The sequence below is a fragment of the Cygnus olor genome, chromosome 8 (assembly GCF_009769625.2).
Source record: "Cygnus olor isolate bCygOlo1 chromosome 8, bCygOlo1.pri.v2, whole genome shotgun sequence".
Taxonomy (NCBI): Eukaryota; Metazoa; Chordata; class Aves; order Anseriformes; family Anatidae; genus Cygnus; species Cygnus olor.
Window position 1 is genome coordinate 26,004,703 of NC_049176.1, and position 13,618 is coordinate 26,018,320.

The 13,618-nt window shown below is 34.0% G+C and overlaps 1 protein-coding gene across 2 annotated transcripts in view; it reads right to left on the reverse strand.

Moving 5' to 3' along the window:
• Window positions 1–13,618, reverse strand: part of FAF1 (Fas associated factor 1) — a 161,474-nt gene that overhangs the window by 105,775 nt on the left and 42,081 nt on the right. For both annotated transcript variants that reach the window (XM_040564936.1, XM_040564937.1), the window contains one exon: window positions 8,310–8,415. In XM_040564936.1, coding sequence (XP_040420870.1) covers window positions 8,310–8,415 — 106 coding nt within the window. The remainder of the gene's footprint in view (window positions 1–8,309; window positions 8,416–13,618) is intronic.

Sequence of the window (13,618 nt, forward strand, 5' to 3'; positions counted from 1 at the left end):
CTGTCTGGTCACGCAACTATCACAAAGCAAGGCATAAATTTTGCCACTTATTGCAAATGTTTGCTGAGAGCTTCTATAACCCTTTTTAAAAACAGTAACAGGGATTTATTGAGGGTGATTATGAGGCCATTTTATCCTTTAAATGAGTGCAAGGCTCTTCAATTTATGCTCATGATTCTTGGTAGAAATACAAAAGACTAACTTTTTAAGTTCGTGTTTTACAAAAACATAGGAATATAACCAAAAAAATGATAAGAAATGTGTTTACTAAAGAGATAGTGCACTGTTTCACTACAATGTTATGGACTGGACAGAGACAAAAGTTATTAATTCACAGGTGAAATGGCAACTGAATATTTTATTTGCATAATGATTACAGAACTATATAGCTACCATTACACTATTGCTAAGATACTGTCGCCCGTTTCAGTGTCTTACCTCCACAACTACTACGTTAAACATTCTCATCACCTCAACCCTCCATAAAAATTCCTCTCTCTTAAATGAATGCACTAATATAGCTTACATTTAGGTTTAAAGTTTATCTTGCTGAAAAACATCTGTAACAGAATGAATAGAAGTAAATCATCGGTTCCCAATTAAGTGAGCAATTTACAATGTCACGAATCTAGTTGTGTTCCATATGAACTGAAGAGGTTTTTAGATTAGCTTCTGTTGTGTATTTAAAAGTGATAGCACCAACATGATTTACATAAGTACAATATTTTCAAATATTTTCTCACCAAGCAAGCACTCTAAAATTGTGAAGTGTTTCCTTTCTTACTCAAGTTAAAAAAAAAAAAAAAAAACTTTTCCAGAACAACAGTTCATTAGCACCTCACTATTTATAAGTATAATTGGGTTGTTTGATGAGAAAACATGAGAGAACACTGTGCCTACTATAATTCGCACAAATAGAAATTTCATTGTTTGAAAACAAATCAGCAATTTAATTATTTTTTTTTTTAAATATAAGTGTATATCATACAATAATAGAAGTGATCAAACTATAGTTAACATAGGATAGAAAGGTTAATTCATGGTCTACTACACTTCAATTTACAAGCTCTAAATTATTTTTTTAATTGTGAAAAACATGAATTTTTCATTTTTGATTCAACTAAATAGAGTTTATACACATAGCAGGGCTATTCTGTTTAGCTACAGAGTATTGTTTTCCCACTTTAAACAGCCCTGGAACTAGGAACGTGGCTGTTTAATATGTTCATAAAGCTGCTTAGGTTCTCTTGTCATTACATGCTAACACCTTTTTAATAGCTAGCATTATGATAGAAGCAGAAAAATTCCCCACCTCTGAAAGTAAAACAACAAATATTCAGAAGCAGAATAGCAAGTGATGGTTTTAATTGCGGGTTTTTAAAAATTCAGGGTTTTAAATTAGGTCTTGATCCCCAAAATCCTTAGCATCTTTAAATTACACAAGCGAAGCCATTCAATTCAACGTGATTACTTCTAAAATAAGGACAACTCACATGACTGAGCATTTATGGAACAGAACCTATAACCAAAATTATAACAATGACTCCTCATTACTTTCAAATTCAAATAAATTGATCCTTATATTTTGAGAGTTTCTGGACATTTATGGACAGAGTGTAATAGAGACAGGGAACGAAAGAAAGAAAGAAGAGGGAGATATAAACATGCACCCAGAACTACAAGCGTCGACAAATCGAAAGCTAACAGATGTGTGACTTCTAATTAGTTATAATAATCTGTGCTGCAACGCCAGTGGAACATGCCTCTCCTTCCTTTGGAAATTAAACTGCCTCCTTTGGAAGTTTTAAACTCTCTGGGTGCTTCTAAATTTATGCAAGAAAAAAAACGTCGCTTTCAGTAAATTTTAGATATCTACAGTGATAACTTTATGAAAGGAAAATATTAAATTATAATTATCCTAAACAGACACAGTCTTGTGAAACTAACCCTACATTCATATGAAAATACAAAGCATTGACTATAATGAATTTGATTCATCCTTGGACACAAAGCTTTACCACAGTAAACTCAGTCAACTGTTGCTCTTGCTTTTATATTCATAGTACTTAAATAGCGCACTTTAAAACAAAAAAAACTCCAATTGGCTTTTCATACATCCACCCTCCCCAAAAATAACGCACTTGAAAAACCCAAATGATATGAAAAGGCTTCAAGGCCTCTTTTCTCCTTTTCACAGCACTTTTTTTTTTATTTCTGTTTGCAGTAATCTGCCTTTCACTTTCTCATTGCTACAGAACAAACGAGGAGGCTCAGCACTTTGAAAAGGGGGCTCAATGTGTAATGGGTCCACTAGAATTAATTTAGTTGCACCAAATCCATTGAGCAGCGAGGTTTTTTTCTCTTCTCAAATCATTTTGAGTCGGACGCAGCCCCCAGCCTTTGTAATTCTAGTAAAGCACTTAAAGTGCACAGTAGGTGTTCATCAGGACCATCTGGTCAAAAGCAAAACAAGCTGCTGATTTTGCCTTTGAATAGAATGAAGCAAGTGTGAATTAGTCTCTTCAATTAGCACTATTACAACCTGTCAAGTGCATATTGTAAAACAGGATTATTACAGTATTGGTCACCAGTGCAATTATTTACTCTCTGCCTTTTCTTGCATATAAAAATGTCCATGTTTACTAGTTTTTGATAACTGGAGATCGTTTCTTTAATGATATGCACGTCCAAACCCACCGAAAGCAAATTACAGGTTATGAAACATATTCGGTCAGGAATATGGCAAGCTTCATAATTAAAGCGAAGTGAAGGAGAGCCCTGCCATTACCTCTGAGTGCTGTTTCTGTTGCATGAAAAGAGAAATGGTTGTATACCTTCATCAGTACAACCTCTCAGAAACACATCTCTAAAGTCAGATATTGAGATATTTTAAATGCCTAGTAAAGCTGTCACTTGGAACAGGTACAGAATAGGTATTTCCCCCTTCTTTCCCAAGGAACTTCATTTTCCATATAATCCATAACATGATCACTTACAAAGTTTATCCCAGTCTTTTCAGTAAATGCAGTGTAGTTTAGCAACGTGCTGTTTTTTTTTTTCCTAAAAAGCCTCCTCCCAAAAAACAAGAAGCTGTTTTAGTTTTATAAAATAGATTTCTCTCTCCTTGTTTAAGTCGAAACACAGCTAACCAGACAGTACTCATTTACCACTGCAGAACACTGATGCTATCACAGTGATAGATGCTTACATTACATATCATGTTGTTATTACTATAAATTGAATATAGTTTTTACATAACAAATTTCTTTAGAAAGCAAGCAAAATGTGCAATTTTCACAAACAATCTAAGTATCGAGTGCAATCAATATAAGCACAGCATATTTTACCAGTTTCCTGATACTGAGAAAATAATTGAACAACAGTATGGAATGTCCGTGCATCTATTAAATACAAAAAGAAGTGTTACAGATTTTTATTAGCATAAGAATAGTTTTTAACTATTTTAAAGCAACTAAAAATCTCAAAAATATAACAGCTGTTCTGAAATCGTTAATATATGTACAATATTTGGAGATGATCATATCATCATGTCTGGCAAATGTATTAAATTATAACCTTGTAGTTAAGTAACTGCAAAGAACAATGTAATCTACACATACATTTTGTATCCCACCGCCAATGTCTGACCTTTACTATGGGTGACCTCACTCAACAATAATTGGTTTGAAAATATTTTGTACAAATACCAAAAATCAGATCAAAAAAAAGTACAAAACCTTCAGCTGGATTATTTTTCTGTTTGTTCAAAGTAATTAGTCTGCTCGCCTATATTTATGTATTACAATTATTTAAGCCCTTCAAATCATTTTTTTTGCCTGCATGTACATAAATGGTGCTTTTGTATCTTGATTCACATTCATCAACTTATCAAAAAAGTTTTTACAAATTCAGTACAAAGGACTTCAAACTATCATTAGGGTCTGGCAACACAGAATTTATAGTTTCTCTCATCCCAAGCAGTTCTATGTACAAATAGTTCCTCCTCCTGCCTGTAGTGCTACTGGATACATTGCTTTTTTTATTCCATCTTAGCCAGTAAGTCTATAGGGAACAAAGAACAAATATATTACCTATGACAGGTGACAGGGATGCTAAGATACTAGCCTCTGATTAGTTCATTGGCTAAAGGAATGGAATAAAGAGCAGATGCAGCCATGCAAAGGCAGCCTGTATTTAGGGACCCATCCTTGCATTGTTTGCACAGATTTCATGTTTTACTAGGAATTATAGAACCTAGTACATGCTTTATCTAGTATTCTCAACTGGAATCTCCAACAGTTAGAAAAAAAAATTACAAAAAAAAAATCACTGATCTCCAAGAGGCCTGAGGTTTCTGCATATTTAACTTGTCCACCCTTTAACAGCCACAGCTTGTGTACACTGGATACTTCTGTAGTCCTGCACACAGGAATCACAAAAAAGGCTTCAAAGTCTCTACCGACAGTAAAACAGACAAATGCAAACTCCTTGTTTTTAATGGAGGTATCCAGTTTGTTAAAATTTGCTGATTTTTTTCCCACGTCCCTGACTAAAACAACAAAAAGTGTGAAGCGTGCTTTTGTGACAGAGAGGCTCTCAATTCAAAAAGTTTTCTGCAAATTAGTTTGATTGTGTAAACTTCAGGATAGGAGTATCCTTGCTTTCCATGAAATATTTAAATATTCCCCCATGCAAAGGGCTGTCTTTCACCTCTATCAAATAATGCAACTAAAACTTGAAAAAATTGAAAGGCAACAAAAATATTAATTTTAAAAGTAGGTTCATCAGAATAGCCAGAAAACAATTTATGTTAAATAAGGCAATGAATTAAATATATGCATATTTAGCAAATAGCTTGTCAAATCAAAATTTAAAAGTTCTCTTACTTCAATGAGGGATAACCTCCACAAGTTATTTTAGCAGAATAAAGGGTATGTATTCAGGCAGAAAACTTGTTTTAGTCTTTTAAGTATTAGCAGTTTAATTTGTTAGAACTGTCCTTATTTAACCATAAAATACATGGAAATGTATTAATTTACAGTCTCCAAACTGGCACAAGCCCTACTAATTTCCCCTTTAAAATGCGGATCATGGAAAAAAGTAATCATGATATTTCCCAGAACAGTATCTGCCCAGAATTAATTTAATACTGCAATTTTACAAGAACAAACAGATGTCAGAAACCTGTGACACAGATTAATTTGCAATTTAGGCCAACACGTTATCATTAACTTTCCAACTTGACCACTCCCCTGCTTGACTCACCAAAAAAAAAAAAAAATCCAATATCCAGAGTTTGATAATTTAGGTTTAGCTTTTTATTTCATTTCTAAGTTTCCCTATAGGCTGATGAGCCCGCATCAATATAATTGAGAGTAACTTACATTTTTTTAAAATGAGAAATTAAACCTTAATATGTGAAGAGTTGAAGATGCAGATAAAGCAAGTGGAAGAAAAAAAAAAAAAAAAGCATTTTCAAGCACCATCCAAAATCCAACTACTGATTTAATACAAGAGAAATTGTGGAAGCAGACCTGACTACTACAACTTCAGACTTCTCACATTAGAGAATTTTCTGTCAGGTTGTTTCCCTATTAAACAGCAAGATTTTTTATTTTTATTTTTTTTAAATAACAAATCATTTAAATATCATTTACTATTAAACATGTATTCTAAACAATTAAAACAGAGAACTGAAGCAACGGTAAAGCACAGCAGATAGCTCATTAAATTCTGCATTTAATCCTTTGCAAAATATTTATAACAGTTTTGAAAGGGTAGTGGGATTTTTGGAAAACTTGGAAAAAATGTTGGTGCTGTAAATTTTAAGGAAAAGATAACAACAAACCTAACAACTAGCCCTAGAGAGAGAGTTGCACCCAACTGTGGCAAGCAGTAGAACATTTATAGAATTTTAAATATTTCTTTTAATAATTGATGTAGTCATTTTGAATCTTTCTGCATAGGATATACCGTGTGAGTAGATTGCATTAACACTGCTTAAACACTTCAACTTGTCAGTATGGCCAACTCGATTTCTGAAATATTTGCAGTATTTTCCCATCGAAACAGTAATAAAGGTAGAATAAATATATGCCACTGCTTTATAATCACTGAACATTAATGAATATTTTATGTCTTTTTAAATCTCCCTGTTTAATTTAAAAGGGTGAAATTAAGTCTCCTCCCTGCAATATGCCAATTATCTGTAAATCAAACAATAACTTGGCCATTATACTCCTTTTTGTTAATATACCAGAAGCTAATTTGAAAACATTGAATGGCATTTTTAGGTAATAATTGAATAGTCCTTCCTGCCCTCTTGTGGTTGGCAACTGCAACTTCCACGAAGCTTTTCCACGATTACGAAAATACACCAGAAGGAAAGTAAACTACTAATTTGTTAAAGTGTGAACATGAGAGTGAAGGAAAAAAAAAAAAAATCTAGCGGTCTCTGGAAACGATTGAGATGTGGCAGAGAAAAGAATGAAAGATACCACCAATTTCTCTAAATCACACAAAGTAACTAGATTCATCAATCGTTTGCTACAATGTTTGCTCTATGCTAAAAGAAAAAAAATAAATGAAAAAGTCATTAGGGAGTTAACATACAAAACAGTGCTTGTTTTCTATAATTAGACAAATGTTCACCAACCCTTTTACCTCAGCCAAGTCCCCAGTGATTTCCACAAGACTTTGTATAGACAGACATATTCACCTGTTCACTATCAAGTGCACAAGTCCAGCATTTTATTCATTTTAGCCTTTGAAATTAATTATCTTCATAATTTTATACACTATATTGGATGTAATACTTAGACACAAAGGAGCAAGGCAAATAAACGTTTGATGCTCATGCTGATAAGGGTATGCAGTGGTAGACTGGGGGGGACCTTTTGGTTGTTTAAGGGAGAATATTGTAACTCACTTTTAAATTGAGTTGACTCTGTACAATAACATGCTGACTGTAACCTACCATTAATAACAAGAAAATTTCAGTGCATGCACCTAAATTCCCATGCACCATCACAGCTTCCTGGGTCCTTTAAGACTGTAAAGTAGTAGTTGGTATAGCATAGATAAAAATAAATGGGCAATATGTATGTGCGATATGTTTTCTTCTAGAATCTCACAATTTAAAATTATAAGATTTATAGAAATAAATGACCAAAATATTCATTTTTAATTTTAAATAGTAAGAGCTTGGCCCCTCAAAAAACAAACTGATGCAACTTCATTTGTGTGCTTGTATTAAAAAATACCAGAATTTACTATTAAAGGTTTAGAAAGGTAAAACATGCTTTCATGCAGAGGAAAAAATTAGAATTTACATCTTAAGAATAAAAAAGGTTCGCAATGAAAACAAAACAGTTAGTGATTACTTTTCACTGTTCCATGGGATATTTCTCTGATATAAAAATGTACAGGAACTTAAAATAATTCTTTCTAGAATGTCACCTCACCACATGAAAAACTTCCATAAAACATGCTCAACAAGATCGAGTTAAGAGACAAATCAATAGCAAACACGTGTTTAATGTGAAAAGCAAACATTTAATCTTAATATGTTGTAAAGTTAATCCTGAAGATTCTTATTTCTAGATTGTTTGTCGTATTTCCAGAAGTTAGTGGGTTATATAGGAAGTAACACCAAAAACATGTGGCATTAGATATATCATGAAGCATCAGACAATAACCTTTGGCTTCAGAAAGGAATTAAAAACATGTACGGACTGTTTGCTCTAAATTCTGAGCGTCCCGATTCATATATGAGATATTGTTTCCTATAGGACTTAATTCTGATGAAGTTCTCTACAACATCACCCCTTGCTGGCCATTCGACAGAATGGCAGTGACATCCATTATACACAGAAACCATTTGGCTACCAAGCCAGGACGAGTTAGAGCACTATGATAGCAACCAGCAATGGTAGAGGTGCCTACAAAACGAAGATGGAACTGGTTAACAGAAGGGAAGACAGCAAGAACTTCAAGGGGCTTAAAAATAAAATGTAATTTGAACAACTGCCTTTCCTCGTCATTGTAGAGTACCTCAATAGAAGCTGTTCACATATTTTGCTATTACCATGTAAAAAGTAACATCTTTTCTGCATAATTTAATAGCAAACTTTTTTTAGGCCAAGTTCTTTAATCAAGTTATCGCAATCTTCATGATCCAGTTGATTAAACCAAAAAGATGACTAATAAAATTAAGGAATTTCCAACTAGGCCACGTAAACCCTCTTTCACAGAGCTGGCATTAGCTATAATGAGCTACATTTATTCTTCAGCTGTGAAACACCACTCACCTCCTGAATGGTACTGCTTCCTGAGAAGTTGAGGTTGTACTCCCGCTGGACTTCTCGATGGGTGACGAGCAGCATGAAGTTTTGATTTAATGACTCCTGCAAGGCCCTGAAATGGTTGAAAGAAAAACAAGAAAATCAGGGATAAGCATGTTATAGCTTGTTTTACAGTTAGATGCAAAAACCCCAGGGTACCCTAAACTCTACATGGACAAGTCCAGGCACAACATTATCATCTCTCTTTTCACTCTTAAATGCAAGGAAGCATGCTGAGAATGACCAAAGGCCATTCCTGAACTCCTTCCTTAATAAGATGACTGCAGCCTTTAAAGCTCTTCTAATGTTAAATATTCTCAAAATTGCGAGTCACATTATCTTCACAAACATCAGGTATATTTAGCACTCATTATGCCATTAGGCTTGTAAGCATATTGATGACCAGACAAAACATCAAGCTACAATGCATGTTAAAACTGATGGTAAGTAGAATAAGGCAAAGCATGCTCTCACTTCTCTAGGGTTACCTGAAGCATAAATCAAATGGCAATGCCTTGGTTTCATTCAAAGCACATAAACCCAGCTAATTAGAACTGGAAAACTAACCACAGCAAAATTTCTCATGTGGTTATTGACTATTTAGAAAAGTTAGTTCTGCTCAAATTATTTTAACTGCACATTAAAATATCTTTAATAACATAAATTTAAAGAAAATCTTAAGATACAGATTAAGCGGGTCAACATGAAGTCACAAAGATTTTTTTTGTGATTTTCCCAGTAACAAAACATCTAGATATTGAAAAGGCATCCTGTTTAATTAGGTACAAAATTATGCAACTATCTACTTTTCAAAATAGAAGACAGGACTTGGCTATAGACAGGGCAATTCCAGCTGTGTAGGAACTTATATAGGCTACAAAACTGCATTATAACATACCTTACTACATTTCTAAACAGTATTTATGCAGACTTGACCTGTTCAGTGGCATATGGAATTAAATTGGGTTTATCTACTTCTTTTTTCCTATAACACACTCTTATAAGAATGCAATTTTTTTTTCCTTCAGATCTTCACTGTTTGATGACACTTCACCATGCCATTTCTCTAAGCAATAAAGGACAAACTCTGTATGCAGATGAGCACAGCTGTATCTTAAGATACAAGACGACAAGACTGCTAGATTACTTGAGTCTTGATATGTTAGTTTTTCCTTCTATGGTAATTACTGATCTGCAGTTTGGCTGCTCAGATGGCAACGAACCCATGCAATACGCAATGGATGCTTTAGCAAGAGATGCACTATTTGCTTTAGCATCTCGAGAAAAATTACCTTACAAACTCAGCAACATAATTTGGATTCTGTGACATCTTAAACATAACAATCACACACTATGAAACAAAATCATGAAGTGCCAGTTCTCTTCTTCTATGTGTTTTCGTAATAAGGAAGATTAATTTAATTCTTTGTTAATGCTAGGTATGTTCAAACGTATGACAGACACTACATACGTAACTGAAATAAGTGATCTACACTGAATGTGAAGTTAGCTCCACTTGTCACAAAATCTTTTAAAAACAGTCTAGAAAAATTTAAAAATACTTCCCAGTCCTCCATAGGAGAAAAAAGCTTTCTGAAAAGATGCACACCTATTTTCAAAAGTAATTCTAATTTGACCCCTAACAGTAAGTTTAGCATTGACAAAACCTTATTTTCTTTTGGCAAATGTTCCGCAGCAACTAAAATACCCTGCTGTGCTTTTTCAGGTTCTGATTTTTTATTTGTTTTTAGCAAATACTGGAGGCAAGTGATATATGTAACTGTTCTAAAAATATTATTAATTACAGCATATGTGAATGACTCCGGATTCCATATGGGGTCACACGAGGCTCTGTTACAGCTTTTTGTTGTTGTTTTTGACTTTCTGAAAATCTTTAGATGGAAACTGATAGCGTGATTCATGTTTTCATTCTGTAATTGATGTAACCATAGAATGAAACAGGCTAGTTAGATCAAACCCTCAAGTCTCTCACGGTATGCATAATACATACACTTAAATACCACCCAGATCCAAAATATGGTATGCTAAAGAAAAATATGTGTGTGTGTGTTCATACGAAAGGTTTTCCATTTCTCTGCTTCATCTGGATGTGATAGCAGCAAATATTTAGAAAAGAAAGAAAAAACTCTTCAAACACAGTTATTTTAAATTAAGTGCCTTAAAATTAAAAGCTTCAGTTTTCAAAGTAAGTAATGATTTTGACACCTCTACATTTTGGATTTCTGAACAAGACAAGCTAAACATTAAATATTGAGAATTTGCTTGTTAACATTCATAGCCAAATACAGTCAAAGAGCAGGCTGAAAATTAAGCTGGCTAAGAAAAAAAAAATCACCTTTTCTTCAGAAAAAAAACATAATGAAGAATTGTGCAGGATAATGCTTACATAGAAATGCAGTGGTCAACTGACCCAATCCTTTGGGGTCCCATATCAAAACGTCATATGGCCTCGAAGCCAGAAGACATGTGCCACGTACGTTCAAAAGTCAAGGGGAGGAGGAGTTGTCGTGCACTTATGGGCAGTATGTGCCAACCAACTCCTCCATGTACCAACACTCCCCTGTGAGACGGGGTTGGTTTGTACATGGAGCTAGAGAACCAGCAGTGTCAGTCTCCTCCCAGATTCATTTCCTCCAGCAGCTAGGGATTTGGATTATCTTTGTAATCCAAATAATCTTTGGATTATTCTTTGTGGCAATAAAACTCTGACTCCAAACATAAAATAAATTGCCGTAAAATTGCAATTTCAGCTATTAAAGCTCTGATCAAATGCACAAAATGAAGTTATTTAAGCAGGAGACTGCTCCTTGACAGTAAGCTGAATCTTTGTGTTCTCCCCCAATGCCTTTTTAAAAAAAAAAAAAAAAACTTTTTAAAAGATGCACATAACTGTACTAAGACGGCTGCTTTTGAACACTATGTACATTTCTAAAACTATGGCTTCAGTGTTTGCAGCAGTTTCATTTTCCTGCAAATGCTATCAGTCGACTACAATCTTCCAAATGAAATATCTGCATTAAAAGAAGAAAGAAGAAGAAAAGAAAAATCAGGGCCAAACTCTAGTTCCCACTGAAGTTAAGATTTTATTTTTATTTTTTGCCATCAACACTAACAATTTAATTAATCTGCAGATTAATTAGTGGTGAAAGGAAATCAAATTCTAGAAACAGGATTAAAGTAGGCCACTTCTGTCAGCACCATTTCCCCCCTACTGCATGCTCTAGATCTCCAGAGCATTTGCTGATAGGTTAAACATTGATGTTACATTTTTCCCCTCAGCTGGATGATTATGCATTCACTATTAGGCACAGGAGCCAAGGGCACTTGACAGTACTTTCAGTTACCAATCTTCCATTACAGGAAATCTGCTTACATCCAAAAAAAGGAGCAAGTCTGAGAACAGACGAAAGAAAATAGACCTGAGCCCAGTCATTGCTCTGACCAGTTTTAGCAAGAGAAACCTGAATCAGTTTAGGATTTCATATGAATTGCCTATATAGCGTTGGTTATCAGCATTATCACAATGAGTAGAAACCTCAGCGATGGACCAGGATTCAACAGGGTTGCATATTTACAATATGCAACCAAAATCACTCCTCCCTAAATCTTAAATTTCAAGCAACATAAGTTGCTTGAAACTGGAAATACCAAATACTCAATTAACAGTCAGGAAGGAGTTTATTCACTAGCTACTCCACCCAAATTCCACTACAGCACAATTTATAAACAACAAGTCTAATAAATTAAGAGAAACAATATTTAGCCCCAAAGTGTGTAATAGCAAATGATGCTAAACTTAAGGTGACAGCAACTGTTCCATCAGTCTATGAAATGCTGAAGTAAGATGATATTAGTATTTCTATTTATTATATTTTAAACTTTCAGCTTTACTACTTTTTTATTGTGCTGTAACAATAAATAAAATGCATTGGTTGTATCCATTGTTAAATGAATGCCTTAATGCTTTGATTTCTGATGTAATACTTTGCTTAATAGCATTTTTCTTTGAAATTTTAGTAATATATATTTTTTTTAGCTTTGAAGCCAAAAGTATATCCTTAATTGGTGAGCAGCAAACGATCCATTTCATTTCAGTTCTGTTTTGTTTTTTTTACTTCTCTATTTAAATGAAATGCATTCAGAATTAGGCAGTAGCTTCCTCAGTCACAAGATTTTCCCCCAAATCTCTGAATTTTATATAAATAGGCATGACACAAGGTAATTAACATTTCCATTTTAAACTTACAGATTTATACAAGCTCATGTCAACAGAAGTCCAAATTTACTGTAATTACAGATTATTTACATTAAAACAAAATAAGAAATCAGTATGTAAATGTAATGTTTGTTGTAGCTAATGCAGCAGAAGATGGTAGATTAGGTTCAAACAGCAATCAGTTAGCAAATCTGGCTAACATGTAAATGAGCAGAAGCCCTTCTGTTTACATTCTATTGCATTTTAAACTTCAGGATTTTTAAACTGTCTCATGAGCAGATGTGAAAATAAAACATTAATCTTACCATTCTTATTGAAGCTTTCAAAGTAACTAAAGCAAGGCACTGCTCCTGTCCGGCTAAACAGACAAATACTAATAACTGGAGTTGCAGGTTACATCCTTCTTAATTAACACTCCGCAACAGTTGATAACGTACACCAAAACCCCATGCCACAACCACCACTGCTCTGCAACAACCTAAAAAGCACGTACTCAGCAAAACACAGACCCATTACTTGACATGTATATATAATTTTTATTCCTATCCACACAGATAATTACATTTCTTAAATAAATTACAATCACTTAGCAAAAATCTAGTACTGTAATCATTGCTGAGATATGCAGCTGGTCAAACAGCTTTTAGCTGCTTTGAACTTTCTGGTGATACATCAAGTATAAAAAGAAACGAACATTTTCAGCTATTTAGAAAAAAAAAAGTATGAATATAAATTAAATGACATCCATTAATTAAAGTGACAATAAAGGAAAAAAAATATATAAACAGCACTTCCCAGAACACACAAGACTGAAAGGGAAGACCATCAGGAAGACCTGGATATGTGTCCAGACTCACATGCCTATGCTTTTGATGCTTCCCTTTATTGCATTGTCCTAACCCTTTTCTCCTGAACTCGGTATTGCTGGCTTTCAAGAAGCATCTGAGGCACCAAAGGGAAGGAAAGCCACTGTAAGGAAGTGAAAAATCTAATCTAAAAAGCCGGTGCAAGTAACCTCTCCCCTTGGACAACTATTGAT